This window comes from Schistocerca serialis, chromosome 5 (genome assembly GCF_023864345.2).
Source record: "Schistocerca serialis cubense isolate TAMUIC-IGC-003099 chromosome 5, iqSchSeri2.2, whole genome shotgun sequence".
Taxonomy (NCBI): domain Eukaryota; kingdom Metazoa; phylum Arthropoda; class Insecta; order Orthoptera; family Acrididae; genus Schistocerca; species Schistocerca serialis.
This window is the reverse complement of record NC_064642.1, coordinates 839,023,644-839,047,023: the sequence shown is the minus strand read 5'-3', so window position 1 is coordinate 839,047,023 and position 23,380 is coordinate 839,023,644. Positions and strand designations below refer to the sequence as shown.

The following is a 23,380-nucleotide window of genomic DNA, read 5'->3' as shown; positions in this document are numbered from 1 at the left end:
CGCTAACCGCCTGAACGAACTGAGGATGACCTCTGAACCCAGACGGCAGGAGTCATTGGTGCCGACATGAGCAACAATTTGCAGTCGGGTGCACCCAGTGCTCTCTATCACTGCCGGCGCGGTCTCCTCCACATCTCGGATGAGACCCCCGGCAAGCAGACAGAGTGAACACTGACCTTCTTCCCCGACCTTTCCGCTATTTCCCTAAGCGGCTCCATCACCCGCCTAACGTTGGAGCTCCCAATAACTAATAAACCCCTCCCCCCATGTGCCTGCTCGGACCTTGCTGAAGGAGTGGCCACATGTCCACTCACAGGCAGAACGGGCGATGCCACACGGCCAGCCTCCACACTGACCCTCCACCTTGTGCGCCGCGAATGCCGCTGAACCCGCCACTCCCCTTGGGAAGAGGGTGGCACAACCGCACCCGGTATCCGCAAAGATGTGTCGACAGCAGGGTCAGTGGGTGAAGCATGTAACACCTGGGGTGTACCATGCAACGCACCAGACTCACCACTGCCTGAAGACGGCTAACCGCGGCCATCAACACGTTCAGCTGTTTGCGAACAGTGGCCAGCTCCTCCTGTGTCCGTACACAGCAGTCTCACATCCTATCCATCTTAAGAAATCAATTTACTGTAGAGAGTTAATCAACTTATAACTAGACTGCTAATTCACTAAAGGCGGCTGATAGTTGACTAAACTGTGGTTACTAGACACTTCCTGTAGAAAACAATGAAAATAGCACTACCTGTCTCTGGACTGTATTGAAAACAAACACTAGCACTACTGGTACTATGGCTGACTAAACGGACTTTCTCTGACTGTATTCAAAACAAACACAAAATCTATGGAACACTATTACTAGCACTCGACAATTAAAGCTTCCTAAAAGCAAAAACACACGGAAGAAGAAGTTACAAGTAAGAAAAATAGAGTTAATACTTAAATCAGCATAGCTCGCTGCACAGCAGACGTGACGCAGATGGCAGTTACGACGACACTGACGCTATAAGATTATTGAACGACTCATTGGGATTTTGAGTCTGACAATGCAGACACTTCTTCAATAATTCAGGATTGCCAGGTCTCTGTAAACAGGTTTTATGATATCCACAACTGCTGCTGGGATATAATGTTTATGGCTGTATGACCTGTTTGAGTACTGGGCATTGCGGTAATTGCACCATGAACCAGATCCAGGAGGGCATGACCAACACATTCCAGTTCTGTGATAAGCTTCTCACCATAAGGCTGAGTGGCTACTACACTGTTATATGCATTTGAGTCTGCACAACCTAAGAACTTAGTGTAACACACTCCCCTTTAGTTTACAGATCGATTATAAATTTCAACAGCTGCACAGGCCTCCGTACGACTAGTTGTCCTTCATAATTTCTGTCACAGATATGCCCTTCTTCATTCCCTGATTTATACTTATAAGAATGTTTGGTTAAAATCTGGAAATCTATTAGCTTTCCAGTATCCACCACTGGTCACTGTAGCAACAGAATTCTTAGAACTTCAGCTGCGCTTCTACCAAGTGCCCCAAAAGCTACTGATATGTCAATCATACCATCGTTTATTTCAGCAGCTTCATTTGCAGCACCCTTAATTGACTCACATGCAGTGGATTTCACAGCAGCTCCAATAAATCCTGCATACTTGTTCATTTTACAAAGTGGGCGTGGCATATACATCACGACACACATTGTTTCTGCTGCAGTGTGTCCTTTGCCAATAGCTCTCAATCCATAAAACCACCTAACATTTATTTCAAAATAATTATCTTTACACTTATCAGAACTCCAAAATGAATGAGTATATTTACAACTGGCAGAATTAATGATAAGTTTCCTGGCTAGTCCATTTGATACCTCAATGTCTTCATGTAAACTAACTGGCCCTCCACATACATACAGCACACACATTCACATAACACCCCTGTTACGATGTGTAGATGTATCAGAATATAACCTAACCTACCATTTACATGAGTTTTGTTTTGAGATAACTGTGTTATCACTATGTTTTATTTTAATCTTCGAAGCACTAATGGGTGTTTCTCTAGATACTCATGAGTTTGCGAGTATTTCATTGTCTGTAACTTCACACACCACATGCTGAACACAATGTTTCTCTTTATTCAAAAATTTATTACCATGAAACCCACATTTCTTAAAAACACTTCATTTTGGAGTCATACTTTTTGAGAGATTTACCAGTCTATTCGTCACTATTCCTCAGAAAAATGTTAGCACTTCGATGTACAAAGCATGTTTATACTATGAAAAGATACGATACTATTTTTGACAGTGCTACCAATACAAACACATAATTTAACCTTTATAACACAGCAATCCACAGCTTTCTACAGGGTGGTCCATTGATAGTGACCGGGCCAAATATCTCACATAATAAGCATCAAATGAAAAAACTACAAAGAACGAAATTCGTCTAGCTTGAAGGGAGAAACCAGATGGCGCTATGGTTGGCCTGGTAGATGGCACTGCCATGGGTCAAACTCATATCAACTGCATTTTTTTAAAATAGGAACCCCCATTTTTTATTACATATTCATGTAGTACATAAAGAAATATGAATGTTTTAGCTGGACCACTTTTTTCGCTTTGTGATAGATGGGGCTGTAATAGTCAAAAATGGTTCAAATGGCTCTGAGCACTATGGGACTTAACTTCTGAGGTCATCAGTCCCCTAGAACTTAGAACTACTTAAATCTAACTAACCTAAGGACATCACACACATCCATGCCCGAGGCAGGATCGAACCTGCGACCGTAGCGGTCGCGCGTTTCCAGACTGTAGCGCCTAGCACTGCTCGGCCACTCCAGCCAGCTGCTGTAATAGTCACAAACATATAAGTATGTGGTATCACATAACATTCCGCCAGTGCGGATGGTATTTGCTTCGTGATACATTACCTGTGTTAAAATGGACCATTTACCAATTGCGGAAAAGGTCGATATCGTGTTGATGTATGGCTATTGTGATCAAAATGCCCAAGGGGCGTGTGCTATGTATGCTGCTTGGTATCCTGGACGATATCATTGAAGTGTCCAGACCATTCGCCGGATAGTTACATTATTTAAGGAAACAGGAAGTGTCCAGCCACATGTGAAACATCAACCACGACCTGCAACAAATGATGATGCCCTAGTAGGTGTTTTAGCTGCTGGGGCAGCTAATCCACACATCAGTAGCAGACAAAAAGTGTGAGAATTGGGAATCTCAAAAACGTCGGTGTTTAGAATGCTACATCAACATCGATTGCACCCGTACCATATTTCTATGCACCAGGAATTGCATGGCGATGACTTTAAACGTCATGTACAGTTCTGCCACTGGGCACAAGAGAAATTACAGGACGATGAAAGATTTTTTGCATGCATTCTATTTAGCGATGAGGCATCATTCACCAACAGCGGTAACCTAAACCGCCATAATATGCACTATTGGGCAACGGAAAATCTATGATGGCAGCAACAAGTGGAACAGCAGTGACCTAGGCAGGTTAATGTATGGTGTGGCATTAAGGGAGGAAGGATAATTGGCCCCCATTTTATCGATGGCAATCTAAATGGTGCAATGTATGCTGATTTCCTGCATAATGTTCTACCAATGTTACTACTAGATGTTTCACTGCATGACAGAATGGCGATGTACTTCCAACATGATGGATGTCCGGCAAATAGTTTGCGTGCGGTTGAAGCAGTATTGAATAGCATATTTCATGACAGGTGGATTGGTTGTCAAAGCACCATACCATGGCCCGCACGTTCACCGGATCCGACGTCCCCGGATTTCTTTCTGTGGGGAAAGTTGAAGGATATTTGCTATCGTGATCCACCGACAATGCCTGACAACATGCGTCAGTGCATTGTCAATGCATGTGCGAACATTACAGAAGGCGAACTACTCACTGTTGAGAGGAATGTCGTTACACGTATTGCCAAAGGCATTGAGGTTGACAGACATCATTTTGAGCATTTATTGCATTAATGTGGTATTCACAGGTAATCACGCCGTAACAGCATGCGTTCTCAGAAATGATAAGTTCACAAAGGTACATGTATCACATATGGAACAACCAAAATAAAATGTTCAAATGTACCTACGTTCTGTATTTTAATTTAAAAAACCTTCCTGTTACCAACTGTTCGTCTAAAATTATGAGACATATGTTTGTGACTATTACAGCGCCATCTATCACAAAGCGAAAAAAGTGGTCCAACTAAAACATTCACATTTCTTTACGTATTACATGAATATGCAATAAAAAATGGGGTTCCTATTTAAAAAAACACAGTTGATATCAGTTTGAGCTATGGCAGCGCCTTATAGCAGGCCAACCATTGCGCCAGCTGGTTTCCCCCTTCGAGCTAGACAAATTTCGTTCTTTGTAGTTTTTTCGTTTGACACTTATTTCGTGAGATATATGGCCCGGTCACGATCAATGGACTACCCTGTATATAAAAAATTACAGATTTTATTAGGTCTTGAAGTAATGCGTGTAAAAATTTTTAACATTTTCAACTAGTGTAGATTATATTTTAGAAAATAAAATAAAATACTTCCCACGCAAGTTTATAAGTAATATACATATCATTTTATTTGGAAAATTGCAAATTTTATAATCAGGTAAAAACCCGAAAAAGTGAAAAAGAATGTTTTCCACTTCTAACTCCCCTTAAAGTTATGGAAATGTGCAAGCTTTCGGAGCCAGTGGCTTCTTCTTCTGGCAGAAACAATAAGGGGATGGAAAAGGGAAGAAAGAAAAGGATTGTCAAGGTTTAGGAAATGGGGAGAGTTGTAGAAAAGCTGCAGAGAAACCCAGGCCAGGACAGACTTACTGAATGGGATGAGAAATATGTAACTAAACCAGTCCATCTCTCATACCACCAGCAGATGTGAAGTATTATTGTGATTGGTAGTAAGTCATAAACATTAAATTATTTTCAATGTATGTTCATATGTAATACTGCACGTACCTTTGAGGTATCATTGGGCCCATTGGGCAGAGGATCAAAATTAGGCCACTGCTTTCTAATTATTTGGACCATTTCACTAAATGAGACCATCTTCCCATCATTCCATTTGTTGCCGCTGAAAGGCATGTACTCGATAAATCTTACATCAACATTTTTCTCTTTTGTTAACTCCACAAAACTGCACACTTCATCTTCATTAAAACCTCGCATTACAACACAATTTATCTGTTGAAGAAAGACACCATTAAAAACTTGGTATCAGATAAAGCATGGTTTAAACAGAGTTTGAAAGACTTTTTGATAGGTAACTCATCCTACTCAATAGATGAATATCTTAACAGTGGCTGTTAGGCCAGCTTAAATAAGAATGTCTGTTAGATTTCAGTTCTGAGAGCACTTTGTCATAACAGTCAAGATTATGTACTTTTTGTTTGATAAATTTATTAATAGTGCATAACAATGTTTCAGTCTGACAGCGTATCAATTCTGAAAATATTAGCTGTTCCAGTTTGTATTGTATTCACCTAGTTTGACAATCTCCTGACAAATGATCAGGGTATTCAAATGTTTTATATTTTTTATGTTATACTTTCTGGCATGTTACTCACCCATGAGAATCGTCTCATGTTTTGGGTCTTGGAACAAAAGCTGAATCTAATCTAATCTAACCTACAAAATAATGGTTCTACAAGTCTGTTGTTATATTTGTATACCTCACTGATTCTGTTAAATTAATCTTTTTCTCTCTTTTTAGAGAATGTCTGAATTTATCTTAGCATGCCAAGCTGTTAACCTTCTTAACAATTTATGAAAATTAAACTACATACATCTCCAATCTTTTTCCCCACTCCAACGCACACATCTTTTGCTGAAAGTATTATTTTAACAATTACATGAAACTGTGCTGCCATTTGTGAAACAAAGTTGAAAGTGTTCTCAAGATAAAAGGTCTTCACAAAAGGAGCATTTAGTATCTCTGCAGGTGGTAATACTGACAGCCATCATATAAACAAGCCCAAATGGTAGAACATCCTGCTTTACACATACACGCAATGGCAGAAAAAAGGAAAAGAGCACACCTTTCATTCAAGCATTGAATATATAAACTGATGAGACAAAACACTATGACCTCCTGTTTGATAATGTGTTTGTCCACTGTTGGAACACAATACAGCAGTGATTTTGTGTGGGACAAGTTCAACAAATTTCAGGTATGTTCCCAGCATTATGTGAGGTATGTTCCCAGCATTATGCAGCACCGCATGTCTAAGCACAGGTCATGTAATTCCCATAAATTGGAGATCAGTGGTTTCTGGGTGCAGAACTGGTATCTGATAGCATCGCAGATGTATTCCATCAGATTCAGAAGGGGTGAATTTGATTCTGGCCTCGTGACACTGAAAGTCATATTGTTGAAACATGTCACCTTCATTAGGGACAGGGTGCGGACAGTGCACAATAACGTTCACACAGAACAAAGCTGTTATGGAGCCTTCAGTTACTACCACAGGACCCATAGAAGACCAGGTGAATGTCCTCCATAGCATAATATTGCTCCCACTGGCCTAAGTCTGTAGCAAAGTGCACCTTGCAAGCACCAATTCACTCTGTTGACAGTGTATGTGCACAAAACCGTCAAGTAGGTGTAATGCGAAACTCGAATGATTCAACCAGATGACACATTTCTATTGATTCACTGCCCAATCTCAATGCTCCTGAGCCACAGAAATTGTAATTCAACTGTGTTGTCAACATGGGAACATACAGGGGTTGTCTGCAGCAGAGCCCTATGTTTAACAATGTGCAATGAATGGTGTGCTCTGAAATACTCGTGCTTCCACCAGCACTGTGTCATCAGACATGCCACAGAAATTAGCTTCCTCAGCCGAATGTCATCTTTTTCAAAGGAACCATCCCAGCATTTGTCTTAAATCATTTAGGGAAATCAAGGAAAACCCAAATTTTGATGGCCCGATGGGATTCGGGTCCGTTGTCCTCTGGAAGTCAAGTCCACTGTCTGACCACTGTGGTGGCATGACCTAGTCTTAATTAAGCCAGAAAATCCTGGGAAATGCTGACATACTTATTGATTTAAGATATAACAATTTAAAACAATCCTCTCATGAATTTCACTACAATTTTCCGCTCTTTTGAAAAAAAATTTCTTTTGACTGTTTTGATGTTGTTTAGTATGTTTAAATAATGATGGCAGTCTCTATAAAAGGGCAGTTTGACTTTTAAGTTTAGTTATACTGTTTTAAACTACATCCTTCATCTATTTGTCCACCCAGAAGTGCTATAGGATATAACTTGAAGACTATGGTGAGGTGGCGGGGGACAGTCATGTGTTGAGAAGGAGGTGCTGCCAGAAATGAAGTGTGTGAGGTGACGTTATTGACACTGCATACAGGGAGAATAAAAATACTCTATTCCATATTCATTTACAATCTACGTCTGGCCCCCATATGGTTTTACTTTTCTCCAATAAGAAAAAAGAAATTGTCAGTAACTGTCTTTATAAGGTCTTAAAAGGAAACAAACAATAGAAATCTAGGCTAGAGTAATGACCATATTATAAAAAAGATACATTGCTATTCACTGTATACAGGAGATGTTAGGTCACAGACAAGCACAACAAAAAGACTACTAAACACGTAAGCTTTCCATCAGAAAGTCTTCTTCCAAAGTGGACAAAAAACACACACACACACACACACACACACACACACACACACACACACACACACACACACACCCGACCGTTGTTTCTCCCATGATGCACAGTTGCTCCCAGTCTGGCCCTAGCAGCCGGAGACAGTGGTCATGTATGTGTGATCTGCATTTGCGCGCATGTGTGTGCGTGTGCGTGTGTGTGTGTGTGTGTGTGTGTGTGTGTGTGAGGGAAAGGGGGGGGGGGGTTTGCACCAAAAGCTTACGTGTTTAATAATAGGTGGTGTTCCTTTTCCCCCCCACCCCCCCCCCCCCCCCCCCGTGCCAGCAACACATCTACACTATACAGTGAGTGCCAATCTATCCTTTTCATAATACTGTCGTTACCACCTTGCCAAGAGGCATATTGTGGAGTAATCTGAAGGGCTCTACTAATTTGTACAAGAGGAAGGAGAGCACAATCTCAATGTAAGTTTTTAGAAAACTGGTATGTGCATTACTTCTCCAAACCTTTCAGAAAGGACACAGTATGCACTTCATCCAGCAAGATGAGTAATAAACAATATTAGCAATACTGCATCAAACTTGTTCACTTTCATCTTTGGATTAAACATTCGATTTCAGAGAGTACAGAATTTGGCAGAATCAAATTTTGGGGATATGTGGAACTGGGACAACGGCATATTTTTTACCCATTCACAAACTAAGCACTGCTGATTGCTACTTTTATTGTGTCTGCTGCTGCAATGCATATATGAAACTGTAAGTGCAGCATCTATGATGGAATAAAATGTTATACAAATGAAACAAACAGGCACAGTGAAATAGAGTAGTATGGCTCATCATTTCGGTCTCACAGATTAGCAGGTGTTGACTTGAAATATAATACTTAAGAAGTTGAATCCAAAGGAGAGGATGTACCGTATTTACTCAAATCTAAGCCGCACTTTTTTTCTGGTTTTTGTAATCCAAAAAACCGCATGCGGCTTGGAATCGAGTGCAAAGCAAGTGGAAGTTCAGAAAAATGTCAGTAGGTGCTGAAACAACTAATTTCTGCCGTGGAATATATGTAGCGCTACACAGGCATGCTTCGTAGGCACAAAGATAAATACTGGCGCCAAAACCTCTGCGTCAGTAAATAAATTAAAAAAAAAAAGGTGGAAGACAATTTTCATACATTATCCAACGAAGTAAATACAAATTCCGTATTGTTCATCTTCGAATGTAGCAGAACTTCAATGTATTACGAAAATCCGACCGGCAAGACTGTTTGGGATGTTTGTCAATATGGCCAACTCAATGTTCTGAATTTTTTCCTACCTGTGAGAAGAGACGGTTGCTAATAGGAACCTGATGAAATGTGAATCACATGCAGTATTCTCTTCATCATAAGAGTAATACGAATATAAACATTTTGCCACGTATTCTTTCGTGTTTGCTGCTATCTTATTTAAATCCTGTCTGCCTAATAAACTACGAAACTAGAGTGAGACAACAGCAAACGCGGAAGAATATACGTATCGTGTCATGTTTATATTCATATTATTCTTATGCCTAATAGTGATACAGTCAGAAATGAAGCACGGCAACTGACTAGATTTTTATATCCAAGATGACTCTAATTTCTGTGCAGAATTTGATGTACTAAAGAAGCGGCCGCAAAGATTTTCAAATGGAGAAAAATTTTCACCTAACTCTCGTTCAGAACATGTTCTATCATACGCAGTCTATTATTTGGTTCTTGTTGATGGTTATCAAAGAAAGCAGCAGTGTAAGGAACAACAAATAGTAGTCTCTTGCCATTGTTTTGCTAATGAGATGATTTCTCTCTCTTCTTCTCTTTTTTTTTTTTTTTTTTTTTTTTTTTTTTTTTTTTTTTTTTTTTTTTTTTTTAGGCAGCGGTAGCGTGCACAAAAGCAAGCCATGCCACGAGTGAGGACAGGCCGCAAACACGCACTATCAGAATGCGACAAACAATGCATGACACAGTACAGTAATGCATTTTCAGCTTAAAGTGACATAAACGCCTATAACAAGGAAAACGGCACTTATCAGATCAAAGCAAAATAAGCGATTGATTCAAACCAGATGAAGCACATGAAAAAGGAAGGGTACCAGTATAAATACGGATGGAGCGCCTGACGCATAGCAAAGGCTACCTGGTAAAGCTTAACTGCTAAGCTTACGACTCGAACCAAACTACTGTAGCTGTATCGTCATTCATTCGACCTAAATTGTGTCTCATATTACAATGGACCGACTTTGTTTCGATTTGGAGGTGCGGCCTAAAACTTTTCTCTCCCCTTGAACTTCGAGTCTCAAATTTCAGGTGTGGCTTAGATTCGGGAATTTTTTTTTTTTTCTTTCCTTTATTTCGAGTCTCATTTTTCAGGTTTGAGTGCGGCTTAGATTTGGGTAAATACGGTAGGTGGTATTTCAACTAATTCTGACTATGAAATAAAACAAAGTACAGCAGGGAGCTCTGACGAATCAAAGAGCAGCGATGAAGATTCTGATGAATAGTAAAGTATGAGTTAAAAAATAAGATGCTACTGAGATCGTAAATTTTTGTTGTGTTGATGAATCTGTTAACAAACATATTCAAAAATGCACTGAAACATTGGCACATGTAGTGTTGGGAGGTGATAAACTGTCATTACTGTTAGAGGAGCTACGTATTTCTTGCTGTTCTACTCCTAAATGACACTGTATCTGAAGGTATAGAATGAATCTTCACTGGCTAGAGAAATGGGTAACACAATTTTACAAGTCTCTGCTGTCATGTAATCTCTTCAGGGAAATCATGACTGTACTAAGATTCGGTTTGTGGTTGACAAGGTCAGAGTCATTAAGAAATGCAAGGCAGCTACCATGTCAGTCCTAGAAGAGAGAGACGTAGCAAACTGTCAAAGCATGTACAGTCCCGGTCCATATGTTTGTGGTGATGTACTAACCAAGTAATACTGTGTGTCAGGCAGCGCATTACTCAAGAACCATCATGGAAAAAGGTGGAGTGGTAATTTATGTAAAAAACAACATATTTTACAATGCATTAGATTTAAAGAGCCATTGTATAGAGCAACAAATTGAAGTATGTGGTGTTGAGATTACTGTAAATGACTTCACGGCTGTAGTGTTAGCACTGTATAGATCTCCCTCAGGGAATTTGAATGTATTTCTTAAGCACTTAGATTCTTTATTATCCATACTGTACTCAAAGTCCAAGAACTTGATAATTACTGGTGACTTTAATGTTGATTTCCTAAATGAGAGCAATAGTAAAGCTGATTTAGTACATTTAATGGAGTCTTATAATCTGATGACAATAGTAGATTTCCCAACTAGGGTTGCTGTTAACAGTAAAAGTCTGATAGATAATATATTTATAGATAAGTCTACATGGAATGAGATCACTGTACATCCAATCCTTGGCCTTTCTGATCATGGTGGTCACTTGCTTAGGCTCAATTACATCAGTGTGTGCAACAGTTCCGAGCATTCTTGGAAATCTTTTAGGATAATAAATGAACAGGGCCTTAAAAAATTCAGTGATAGCCTAAAAGAGATAGACTGGAGCCGAGTTGATAGGGAAACAGATGTAAACAAAAAGTACAATTCATTTTTAAATGAATTCATGTCTGTATTTGAGTCCATCTTTCCCAAAAAAAGTAGTTAGAAATAGTCATATAGGCAATGCCAAGAAGTCTTGGATCACTACAGGGATAACAACATCTTGTAGAACAAAAAGGATGTTATACAGTTCTCTCAGGACTTGTAATGATCCAAAGAAATGACAACACTACAAACTTTACTGTAGCATTCTCAAGAAGGTTATAAATAAATCTAAAAGTATGTGCATAAAATCAGAAATTGAAAGCTCAGAAAATAAAATTAAAACTATAAGGAATGTAATAAAGAGGGAAACTGGCAGGACAACAGGGAACATGTCTCAGGTAGAGATTAAAACAGGGGACAGTATCATAAAGAAACCTGAGTTGGTTGCAGAAATATTTAATAACCACTTTTTGAGAGCAGCAGAGAAGACAAGCTGTAATGGTTCTATGGAAGAATCATTGTCCCTCCTACAGAAAGCTATTAGCAACAGAATCCCACAGTTATCCTTATCTCCATTTACTGTAAGCGAAGTCATAAGAGTAATTAGATCATTAAAAAACAAAAATTCTGCTGGTGTGGACAAGATTTCTAGTAAAATACTGAAACACTGTTATAAATTTGTTAGTCCCGCCTTATGCAACATATACAATGCATCCCTACAAGATGGGATTGTCCCTGACAGACTTAAGTTGGCTGTAGTGATTCCTCTCTTTAAAAAAGGGGATAAAAGCATTGTTACAAACTATCGCCCAATATCCCTATTAACTACCTTCTCGAAAATTCTAGAAAAACTCATGCACAGGAGGATTGTAGACCATCTCAAATTCCATAGTATCTTAAGCAAAAATCAGTTTGGTTTTCGTGCCGGTCTTTGTACTGAACAGGCAATATTCTCTTTCAGCAACCAAGTTTTGGAAGCCATTAACAAAAAAATGTCTCCAGTGGGTATTTTTTGCGATCTTACGAAAGCCTTTGACTGTGTAAACCACCAAATTCTTTGGAAAAAGGCAGAATACTATGGTTTAGGTGGTACTGTTGGCTTGTGGCTACAATCATATCTACAGGATCAGAAGCAGACTGTAATGCTAAATGGCTCTTCTGGAGAAATTGCCTCGTCTGAATGGGGCATGATAACGTGTGGTGTGCCTCAAGGCTCCGTTTTGGGCCCACTGATTTTCCTCATCTTTATTAATGATCTTCCTCTTTGTTCTGAGACAAACAGCAAATTTACCCTGTTTGCCGATGATACCACAATTCTAATTGACGATTTGACTGATCATGATCTTGAAAAAACTACAACTACTGTTTTTAATGACATCTTAAATTGTTTCTCCTCAAATGGTCTCTCACTCAATGCAGATAAAACTCATTATATGAGGTTCCATACATCACAAAGTAATCCCAATGAAATTGACATAAAATGTAGAGATCAACCAATACAGAAAGTTGAAGAAACAAAATTCCTGGGTGCTTACATAGACAGTAAATGTAATTGGTCAGTTCACATTCTTCATCTATGTAAAAAACTTAGCTCGGCAACATTTTCACTACGGGTAATTTCTTCAGTGGCTGAAGTTGACACTATTAAGGTTGCCTACTTTCGCTACTTCCACTCATTGATGTCATATGCTATCATATTCTGGGGGAACCAACCACTTGCAAAACAAGTTTTCACCATCCAAAAAAAAAGCAATCAGAATAACGTGTGGGGTTAATCAAAGACACTCTTGCAGGTATCCTAACAACTGCCTCACAGTATATTTTTTCCTTGCTGACCTTTGTGTGCAAAAATTATTCCATCTACCAAGACAACAGTAAATTCCATGGTTATAACACCAGAAACAAAAACAATCTACATTTAGAAATGAAACGTCTCACTCTGGTACAAAAAGGAGTTTACTACTCCAGCATTAAGCTGTTCAATGCTCTACCACTACATATCAAATGTGTTCATACAGAACTGCCAAAATTTAAACGAGTTCTCAAAGATTACCTGACAGAGAAATCTTATTATACTGTGGATGAATACCTGAAAGAAAATGTATACCATCACTAAACTTATTGTGTCTAGAAGTAGTTCAATTGATTTAATTGTGCATTTGGGAATTAGCTCACTTTTTGTAACAACAGATTGGCTGTACATGTATTTACTCTTGTAGGCCTAATATCTGATTTAACTTTGTGCTCTTGCCTTTAACCTTTATTTGAAACTCCTTTTTCTGTCAAATGGTTGTTATGTTATCTAGCTGATATTGTATCTGTTACCGTATTTATAGTATGTCTTACTTAAACTATGTACAATTTGCCATTGAATTGCCCTTGTATAGTTTAAATTGAAACCTGTACAATTTGACACGTTCCATATCCTTGTGATTGACTCACTAACTGGATCTATGGAACAAGAAATAAATAAATAAATAAATACTGAAGTGTGATCCAAGTCGCACAAATATGGCTTTAATAATAACCTCCGAACAATATGCCTCTAAGGACTCAACAAGACACAGAACACTGATGTGCACATTACAAACTAGAATCACACAGAGAGTCAGTCAGCACTGTTCCACACTAATATATGTGCGAGTCACCAGCAGATGGCACGGCAGGGACCGCACGGCACGCTTGGCTCCCAGAGACGGCCTCCAGCAGCCAGCCTGCAATGATCAGTCGGTGACCAATTTAAAGACGCATGTACGGCAACACCACTCTCGGTGCACTCACACTGACATGTACTAGTAGCACGATACAGCAGTGATGAGTAGTAGTACCCCTCCTGTCTTGTGCGCCTTTTATCTGGCTCTACAATTTACTTTCCTAGACCCACACAAATGCCTGATCCTCCTAATTCAATTTGCTCTGCAGACTATTTAAAACTTTTGAAGAAAAAGGAGCCACAATTGCACTTTGTGTGCCAGTTACTTTCCAATACATTGGCACCAGCTGATCTTATTTAAGAATAGTCAACTTTCGTAGCCATACTTACAGCACATCCTTTACTTCCTGGCCTAAATCCAAGTTAACTCCCAGCCCCCCCCCCCCCCCCACACACACACACCCCTCTCTCCCCCCCTCGCAAATCAGCTAGTTGTGTGGTGTTATCTCACGTCACACCCTAGTCTATGAGTGCCCAGCTGTCTGGCACCTGACCCCCCTACCTGCACCCCTAGCTAGCCCACAGATGGCTCCCCACTCTCCCACGAGCCACTAAATGCTTCCCTCCAAACCCCTCCCATCTCTCTCCATCTCTCACATTGCCTCAACCCACCCCATCCTACCCCACTCTAAAGCCCCACCTCACTCCAGAACACTCACCATGGGCCAGTAAAGAGCTGGCAGTTGAGCGACCACAGCATAAGGAGACATGCATGCGCATGTGAGAGAGTGTGTGTGTGTGTGTGTGTGTGTGTGTGTGTGTGTGTGTGTGTGGGCGCGCGCACATGTTTTCCCTACAGCTAGAAAAAGAAAGTGCATTCTGGAAGCTCGCCAAGTAACGTACCTTTTAGTTTGGAAGGTAGAAGACGAGGTACTGGTGGAAGTAAAGCTGTGAGGACGGGTCGTGAGTCGTGCAAGGATAGCTCAGCACTTGGCCACGAAAGGCAAAGGTCCCAAGTTTGACTCTTGGTCCGGCACACAGTTTTAATCTGCCAGGAAGTTTCATATCAGTGCACACTCCACTGCACGGTGAAAATCTCATTCTACATACCTTTTGTTCGTGTGCCTATCGATGAGACAGTGCTTCTGCCTTTTGGTGAGCCATCTCCTTTATTCCTAAATAATTCGTAATTTTCAACAGAAACTTTCTGTACCTTATTGTTGCATCCTACATTACAATATGCAATTTCCACAATATGTGGTCATCTGTGAATATAATGGGGGTAACAACTGTAGGAGACCAAAAACTGACTGCAGTAAGCAAGTTCAAGTTATTGTACGCTGAAGTAGTTACCCAGAGGTGAAGAGGGTCACAGAGGATAAGCTAGCATGGGCAACTCCATGAAACCAATCTTCAGATGGAAGATCACAACAATAAAAACGTTTGATTCAGCATACAACAGGCTCCAAACAGCATACACAACCTGTATGCTCAGAAACACAGAAAATCATATTGGTTCCATCAGCAGGAAACTTCAGCCCGTAATTGTTATGGAACACTGCGGCGATTTTGTTCATTAATAAAACCCAAAACTGGGGAGTAATAAGAGAGTATTGTTGTAACTTCTTATCAACCTGGTTACCAAAATACATATTAAGAACACTGGTAAAGTGTTATTTTGAAGGGGTCACTCCAAAGCGCCACGAAAGTATTTGAGCAATGTATAAAATTAGAGAATCAGTGCACAATATTGAAAGCCTATCTACATTATCTATATCTGCATGACTAGTCTGTAATTCACAATTAATTGCTGGCAGAGGGTTCAGAGAACCACCCTCAACCTATTTATCTACCATTCCACTCCCCTACAGCATTTGAGGAAAACCAAACACTTCAATATTTCCGTACAAGCTCTGATTTCTCTTATTTTATTACAATGATCATTTCTCCCTATGTAAGAGGGCTCTAACAAAATATTTTCACATTCGGAGGAGAAAATTGATGATTGAAATTTTAAGAACCTGCTCCAGCAAAATGCTTTTGCTTTAATGACTGCCACCCCAATTCACATGCGATATCTGTGGCATGCACTTTCCTGTTTCCCAATAATACAAAATGAGCTGCCCTTCTTTGAACTTTTAAATGATGTCCTTTGTCAGTCCTATCTGGTAAGGATCTCACACCATGCAGAATACTCCAAAAGAGGACAGACAAGTATAGTTGTAGATAGTCTCTTTAGTAATCCTAATCTTCTAAATGTTTTACTATTAAATCACAGTCCTTTGTTTGCTTTCCCACTGTGTTATCTATGTGAGCATTCCAATTTAAGTTATTTGTAAATGTAATTCCTAAGTATTCAATAGACTTCACAGCCTTTAGACCTGCGTGAATTATCATGTAACCAAAATTTAGTAGATGCCTTCTACTACTCATGCGGATGACATAACAATTTTTATTATTTAAGGTCAGTTACCACTTTTTGCATCATATGGATAGGTAGCCTAAATCATTTTGCAGTTCGTTTTGATCATCTGATCACTTTACAAGACAGTAAATGATATGCAAGACTGTAAATGATAGCATCATCTAAGAGGACTGCTCAGATTCTTTCTTAAATTGTTAATGTAGATCGGCAACAGCAGGTGGTCTATAACACATCCTTGAGGAATGTCAGATATCACTTTTGTTTTACTTGACGATTTTCCATCAATTACTATAAACTGTGACCTTTCTGACAGGAAACCACACATCCAGTTGCACAACAGAGACAATACACCATAGGCACACAATATGATTAGAAAATACTTGTGAGGAACTGTTTCAAAAAGTCTTCTGGAAATCTACAAATATGGAATCAATTTGAGAGCCCCAGTCGGCAGCACTTATTACTTTGCGTGACTAAAGAGCTAGCTGTGTTTTAAAAGGTCAATATTTCTGAATCTATCTTGGCTATTTATCAATGAATCATTATCTTTGAGATAATTCACAATATTCAAACACAATATATGTTCCAAAATCCTAATGCTAATCAACATTAGTGATATGAGTCTGTTATTTAGCAGATTACTCCTCTTTTCTTTCTTGAGCATTGGTGTGACCTGAGCAACTTTTCAGTCTCTAGGTATGGATCTTTATCAAATGAGTGGCTATATGTTGTTGTTGTGGTCTTCAGTCCTGAGACTGGTTTGATGCAGCTCTCCATGCTACTCTATCCAGTGCAAGCTTCTTCATCTCCCAGTACCTACTGCAACCTACATCCTTCTGAATCTGCTTAGTGTATTCATCTCTTGGTCTCCCCCTACTATTTTTACCCTCCACGCTGCCCTCCAATACTAAATTGGTGATCCCTTGATGCCTCAGAACATGTCCTACCAACCGATCCCTTCTTCTGGTCAAGTTGTGCCACAAACTTCTTTTCTCCCCAATCCTATTCAATACTTCCTCATTAGTTATGTGATCTACCCATCTAATCTTTAGCATTCTTCTGTAGCACCACATTTCGAAAGCTTCTATTCTCTTCTTGTCCAAACTATTTACCATCCATGTTTCACTTCCATACATGGCTACACTCCATACAAATACTTTCAGAAATGACTTCCTGACACTTACATCTATGCTCGATGTTAACAAATTTCTCTTCTTCAGAAACGCTTTCCTTGCCATTGCCAGTCTACATTTTATATCCTCTCTACTTCAACCAACATCAGTTATTTTGCTCCCCAAATAGCAAAACTCCTTTACTACTTTAAGTGTCTCATTTCCTAACCTAATTCCCTCAGCATCACCTTACTTCATTCGACTACATTCCATTACACTCGTTTTGCTTTTGTTGATGTTCATCTTATATCCTCCCTTCAAGACACCATCCATTCCGTTCAACTGCTCTTCCAAGTCCTTTGCTGTCTCTGACAGAATTACAATGTCATCGGCGAACCTCAACGTTTTTATTTCTTCTCCATGGATTTTAATACCTACTCCGAATTTTTCTTTTATTTCTTTTACTGCTTGCTCAATATACAGATTGAATATCATCGGGGAGAGGCTATAACCCTGTCTTACTCCCTTCCCAACCACTGCTTCCCTTTCATGTCCCTCGACTCTTATAACTGCCATCTGGTTTCTGTACAAATTGTAAATAGCCTTTCGCTCCCTGTATTTTACACCTGCCACCCTTAGAATTTGAAAGAGAGTATTCCAGTCAACATTGTCAAAAGATTTCCCTAAGTCTACAAATGCTAGAAACGTAGGTTTGCCTTTCCTTAATCTTTCTTCCAAGATAAGTCGTAAGGTCAGTAATGCCTCACATGTTCCAGTATTTCTACGGAATCCAAACTGATCTTCCCTGAGGTCGGCTTCTACTAGTTTTTCCATTCGTCTGTAAAGAATTAGTGTTAGTATTTTGCAGCTGTGGCTTATTAAACTGATTGTTCGGTAATTTTCACATCTGTCAACACCTGCTTTCTTTGGGATTGGAATTATTATATTCTTCTTGAAGTCTGATGGTATTTCGCCTGTTTCATACATCTTGCTCACCAGATGGTAGAGTTTTGTCTGGACTGGCTCTCCCAAGGCCGTCAGTAGTTCCAATGGAATGTTGTCTACTCCAGGGGCCTTGTTTCGACTAAGGTCTTTCAGTGCTCTGTCAAACTCTTCACGCAGTATTGTATCTCCCATTTCATCTTCATCTACATCCTCTTCCATTTCCATAATATTGTCCTCAAGTGTATCGCCCTTGTATAGACCCTCTATATACTCCTTCCACCTTTCTGCTTTCCCTTCTTTGCTTAGAACTGGGTTTCCATCTGAGCTCTTGATGTTCATGCAAGTGGTTCTCTTATCTCCAAAGGTCTCTCTAATTTTCCTGTAGGCAGTACCTATCTTACCCCTAGTGAGATAAGCCTCTACATCCCTACATTTGTACTCTAGCCCTCCCTGCTTAGCCATTTTGCACTTCCTGTCGATCTCATTTTTGAGACATTTGTATTCCTTTTTGCCTGCTTCATTTACTGCATTTTTATATTTTCTCCTTTCATCAATTAAATTCAATATTTCTTCTGTTACCCAAGGATTTCTACTAGCCCTCGTCTTTTTACCTACTTGATCCTCTGCTGCCTTCACTACTTCATCCATCAAAGCTACCCATTATTCTTCTACTGCATTTCTTTCCCCCATTCCTGTCAATTGTTCCCTTATGCTCTCCCTGAAGCTCTGTACAACCTCTGATTCTTTCAGTTTATCCAGGTCCCATCTCCTTAAATTCCTACCTTTTTGTAGTTTCTTCAGTTTTAATCTACAGGTCATAACCAATAGATTGTGGTCAGAGTCCACATCTGCCCCTGGAAATGTCTTACAATTTAAAACCTGGTTCCTAAATCTCTGTCTTACCATTATATAATCTATCTGATACCTTTTAGAATCTCCAGGGCTATATATGATTTCTAATGGAGCTATTGTATCAGCATTCTCTGAAAGAAACATAACTGCTTTATGACACTGAGGAGAGCTACTACTAAGTTACTCACAGTTGCAGTTGTTCTTGATTTGAATACTGCAATAATAACTTTGTTGTCTTTGGTGAAGAAATTTCAGAAATCCGTGTTTAGTAACCCTGCTTTAGTAGCACTGTCATCAGTAATATTACCACAGCTATTGCGCAGTGAAGGTATTGGTTGTGTCTTGCCATTGGTGTACTACACATGCAACCAGAACCTCTTTGGATTTTCTTCCAGATTTCAAAACGAAGTTTCACTATGGGAACTATTAAACACATCTTGCACTGAAACCCACCCTAAGTTTCGAGCTTCAGTAAAACATCGCTAATCTTGGAGATTTTGCATTCTTTTAAATTTTGACATGCTTTTTTTCATTGCTTCTGCAGCTGAGTTTTGACATATTTTGTGCACCACCCTTTTAATTTATTTGGTATCCTTTCAATTTATTTGGTATATATCTCTTAATTGTTGTCGATACTATTTCTCTGAATTTAAGCCATGTCTGGTCTACACTTACAAAGTCAGGCTTGAAGGAGTAGAGACTAAGTAGAGACCGTCTCCTTGGAAGGCATTAAGTTAATTTTTATATGCTTTCTCATTAAATGCCCTATTGTGTAGGGCTGAAAATTAATAGGGATAAGGTAAACAGAATGTGCAAAGTAAGTGGAAATTACTCGTCTCTTCCCCGATTACAGTGCAATAGAAGATAATACAAGATGTTGACAGATTGCCATATCTCGGTAGCTTTATATGTAATAATGAGGTCACAGATGCAGAAATCACCAGCAGAACTGGAAAATCAGTCCATATGGCAATTAGGTCTGTAATATGCCAACAAAGCTTTGACTACACTCCTTTATCGTTTATATGTGTGAGACTTGGAAAATGTCAGTAAAATCAGCACACAGTCTCCATGTTTTTCACCAACAATGCTAGAGATGAATTCTGAAGATGTTAACCCAACCAAGTTACAAATGATGAAGTGCTGAGAATAAGAGGTCTACACAGCCTGCACAAAATTATTGTTGAAAGAAGACTGAGGATTGCAGGTTATGTTCTACGCATGTAAGGTGGAAGAATCCCAAAATCAACACTGTTGTTGAAATCAATGGACAGATACAGATGTACAGGAAGACCTTTTAACACCTGGAACTTTTGCAATGAATCTTCAATCCATGGACACAAACTTGGAGGAAGGTGAGAACTTGGCAGCTGATCAAGTCAACTAGTGGAAACCAGTTCCTTGTATGGTACACAGCAAATCTGAGTAAGTTAGTAAGTAAGTAAGTAAGTAAAGTACAACTGGGGATTTTGCAAAACTGTTGGATGATCGATATTATTGTCTAGATTTGACACTGTTGGACTTCTACCTTTTCCTTGATGTGTATTCTTCAAATTGTGAGTTTTACGAGAAAGCTGATAGATACTTACCAATCAACCTTCCCTGACACGAACTGACATTGTCTCTTTATAAGTTCTACTGTGCTAACAATTATCTACTGAGAATCCTCGACTAGGTCTCCGCAGCTCAAATGAGCCAGTTTCTTTTAAATTTCTGTCTTTGGCTATAATTGTCTTCCAAGTATGGTGACACAACATCCTGTCATGAAACTTTTGCCTTTACACTTGTTTACTTTTCTGGACACTGCCTTTTTCTGCACTGTGCACTAAATACACTATGTGAGTAATGTCCAATCTCCAACAACCAATCGTGAACTGTAAACAGCTGTAAACTCTACCAGGGCACATAACAAACAATTAACATTTGTGTTTTAGTGTTCTAGGCTGTGAGGTCATCAGCGGACAAATAATTTAGTACCTATTCCTGGACAGCCAGAGTGGCCGTGTGGTTCTAGGCGCTACAGTCTGGAACCGAATGACCGCTACGTTCGCAGGTTCTAATCCTGCCTCGGGCATGGATGTGTGTGATGTCCTTAGGTTAGTTAGGTTTAATTAGTTCTAAGTTCTAGGCGACTGATGACCTCAGAAGTTAAGTCGCATAGTGCTCAGAGCCATTTGAACCTATTCCTGACGTGCTGTTGTTTGGAACAACAACTGACATGATCCAAAATATTACTTTCTTTTATTATAGCTTCACTTTTATTTTGTCTAATGATTACTAATTTCAGTATCAAATTCCATCATCAAGCCACTATATGATCAGAAAGCATAGTGTATCGTTAAAATATTGTTTAATAAACAGATTACCATTATATCATCATTCCTTAAAGTAATGTCCAAAGTGGAAGGACAGATGATTAATTTTGAGTATATACTAAAGTCAGAGTACTGAACCGGATATGAAAGAAGGAAAACCAGAAGGGCAGTGAGAGACGGGTGCCTTCTATCACCTTACTTCCTTAATATGTTCATCAAGGAAGTAATAACAACAACAAAGAAAAGATGACCAGAATCAAAAGGTAATTTCTGGAATACGCCATGGAAATGTGATAGGACCATTACATTTACAATGTATATAAATGATCCAGTAGAAAGTGTCAGAGGCTCCTTAATATTGTTCACAGGTACTACACTTGTCCATCAGAAAGTAGCAATAACAGAAGACAGTATCAATTTGCACAATGACCTGCAGAGGATTGGTGAATGGTGTAGGCTCTGGCAGTTGACCCTGCACATAAATAAATGTAACATATCACACGCACACACACACACACACACACACACACACACACACACACACACACACAGGAAAAGAAATCCAATACTGTACAACTACACTATTAATGACAAATTGCTGGAAACAGAATCTACCATAAAATATCTAGAAGTAACTATCCAGAGCAACCTTAAAGTGGAATGCCCACATAAAACAGCAATAGAAAAGCAGATGCCAGACTAAGATTCACAGGAAGAATCTTAAGTGAATGTAAATTACCCCTGTGTCCTTACCCAGTAAGACTGACAGAAGAGAGAAAGAAGATCCAATGAAGTGCGGAGTGTTTTGTCACAGGATCATTTAGTCGCTGTGAGATCATTACAGAGATGCTCAGCAACTCCAGTGGTAGATGCCATAAGAGAGCAGTTGTGCATCACGGAAAGATTTACTACCCAAATTTCGAGAGAGTAGTTTCCGAGAAGAGTCTGACAACATAATAGTTTCTCTCATATACAATTCACGAAATGATCACGAGAAGAAAATTTGAGAAGTTAGAGATAATACAGAAGTGTACTGACAGTCATTCTTCCCAAGCACTGTTCACAAGTGGAACAAGGCAGAGGGGATCAGTTGGTGGCATGAGACGTACCCCCTGCCACACACAGTTAGGTGGTTTTTGGAGCATGATGTCGATATGGAAACTTAATTGCATGCATATACACTGCAGATTGATGACATCACAATAGTAAATCAGAGTAGGAACTAAATAAAATGTTTCAGGCCTTAAATCAAGAAGTGGTAAAACTAAAGCTAAAAATGAATACAAAGAAGACAAAAGTTATGGCTACAGACAAGAAAGGAGGAGGAAGTAGGACTGACACAAGAACAGGCAATGAGCAACTCAAGAAAGGAACTGAAATTCAATATCTCAGTAGCATTTTGCAAGAAAACAATCAATATTTCAAGGCATTCAAGAAAAGAATAGCACAGGTGAAGAGTTCCTTCCAAAATAAGAAGAAGCTGCAACTGAATAAACATATCAGCTTCCACATTAAGAAAATATTTGTAAAGACCTTTGTGTGGAGTGTTCTGACACACAGATGCAAAATCTGTACATTAGAAAAGCCAAAGGAAGCTCGCCTCAGACCTGCTGAAATGTGGTTCTGGAGGAGAAGTACAAGAACTATCTGCATTGACAGAAAAATTAAAGGAAATAGGAGAGAAGAAAGAACCACTGAAAGTTATAGGCCAGGGCAAAGCAAAATACACTGGACACTTAACTGGAGACGATAATCTTTTAAAAAACATTTCTGAAGGCAAGATCGTAGGTAAGAAAACAAGGGGATGACTGAGAACATCCTACTTAAACAATATGATCAATGAAT

At 39.3% G+C, this 23,380-nt stretch overlaps 1 protein-coding gene across 4 annotated transcripts in view; it reads right to left on the bottom strand.

The window, feature by feature from the left end:
• The window catches only part of LOC126480969 (molybdenum cofactor biosynthesis protein 1-like), a 343,445-nt gene that overhangs the window by 211,424 nt on the left and 108,641 nt on the right, over positions 1-23,380 (bottom strand). For 3 of the 4 annotated variants that reach the window (XM_050104406.1, XM_050104403.1, XM_050104405.1), the window contains one exon: positions 5,009-5,233. The exons of the other annotated variant lie outside the window; for it this stretch is intronic. In XM_050104406.1, the coding sequence (XP_049960363.1) occupies positions 5,009-5,233 (225 nt within the window). The remainder of the gene's footprint in view (positions 1-5,008; positions 5,234-23,380) is intronic. 4 annotated transcript variants of the gene reach the window in all.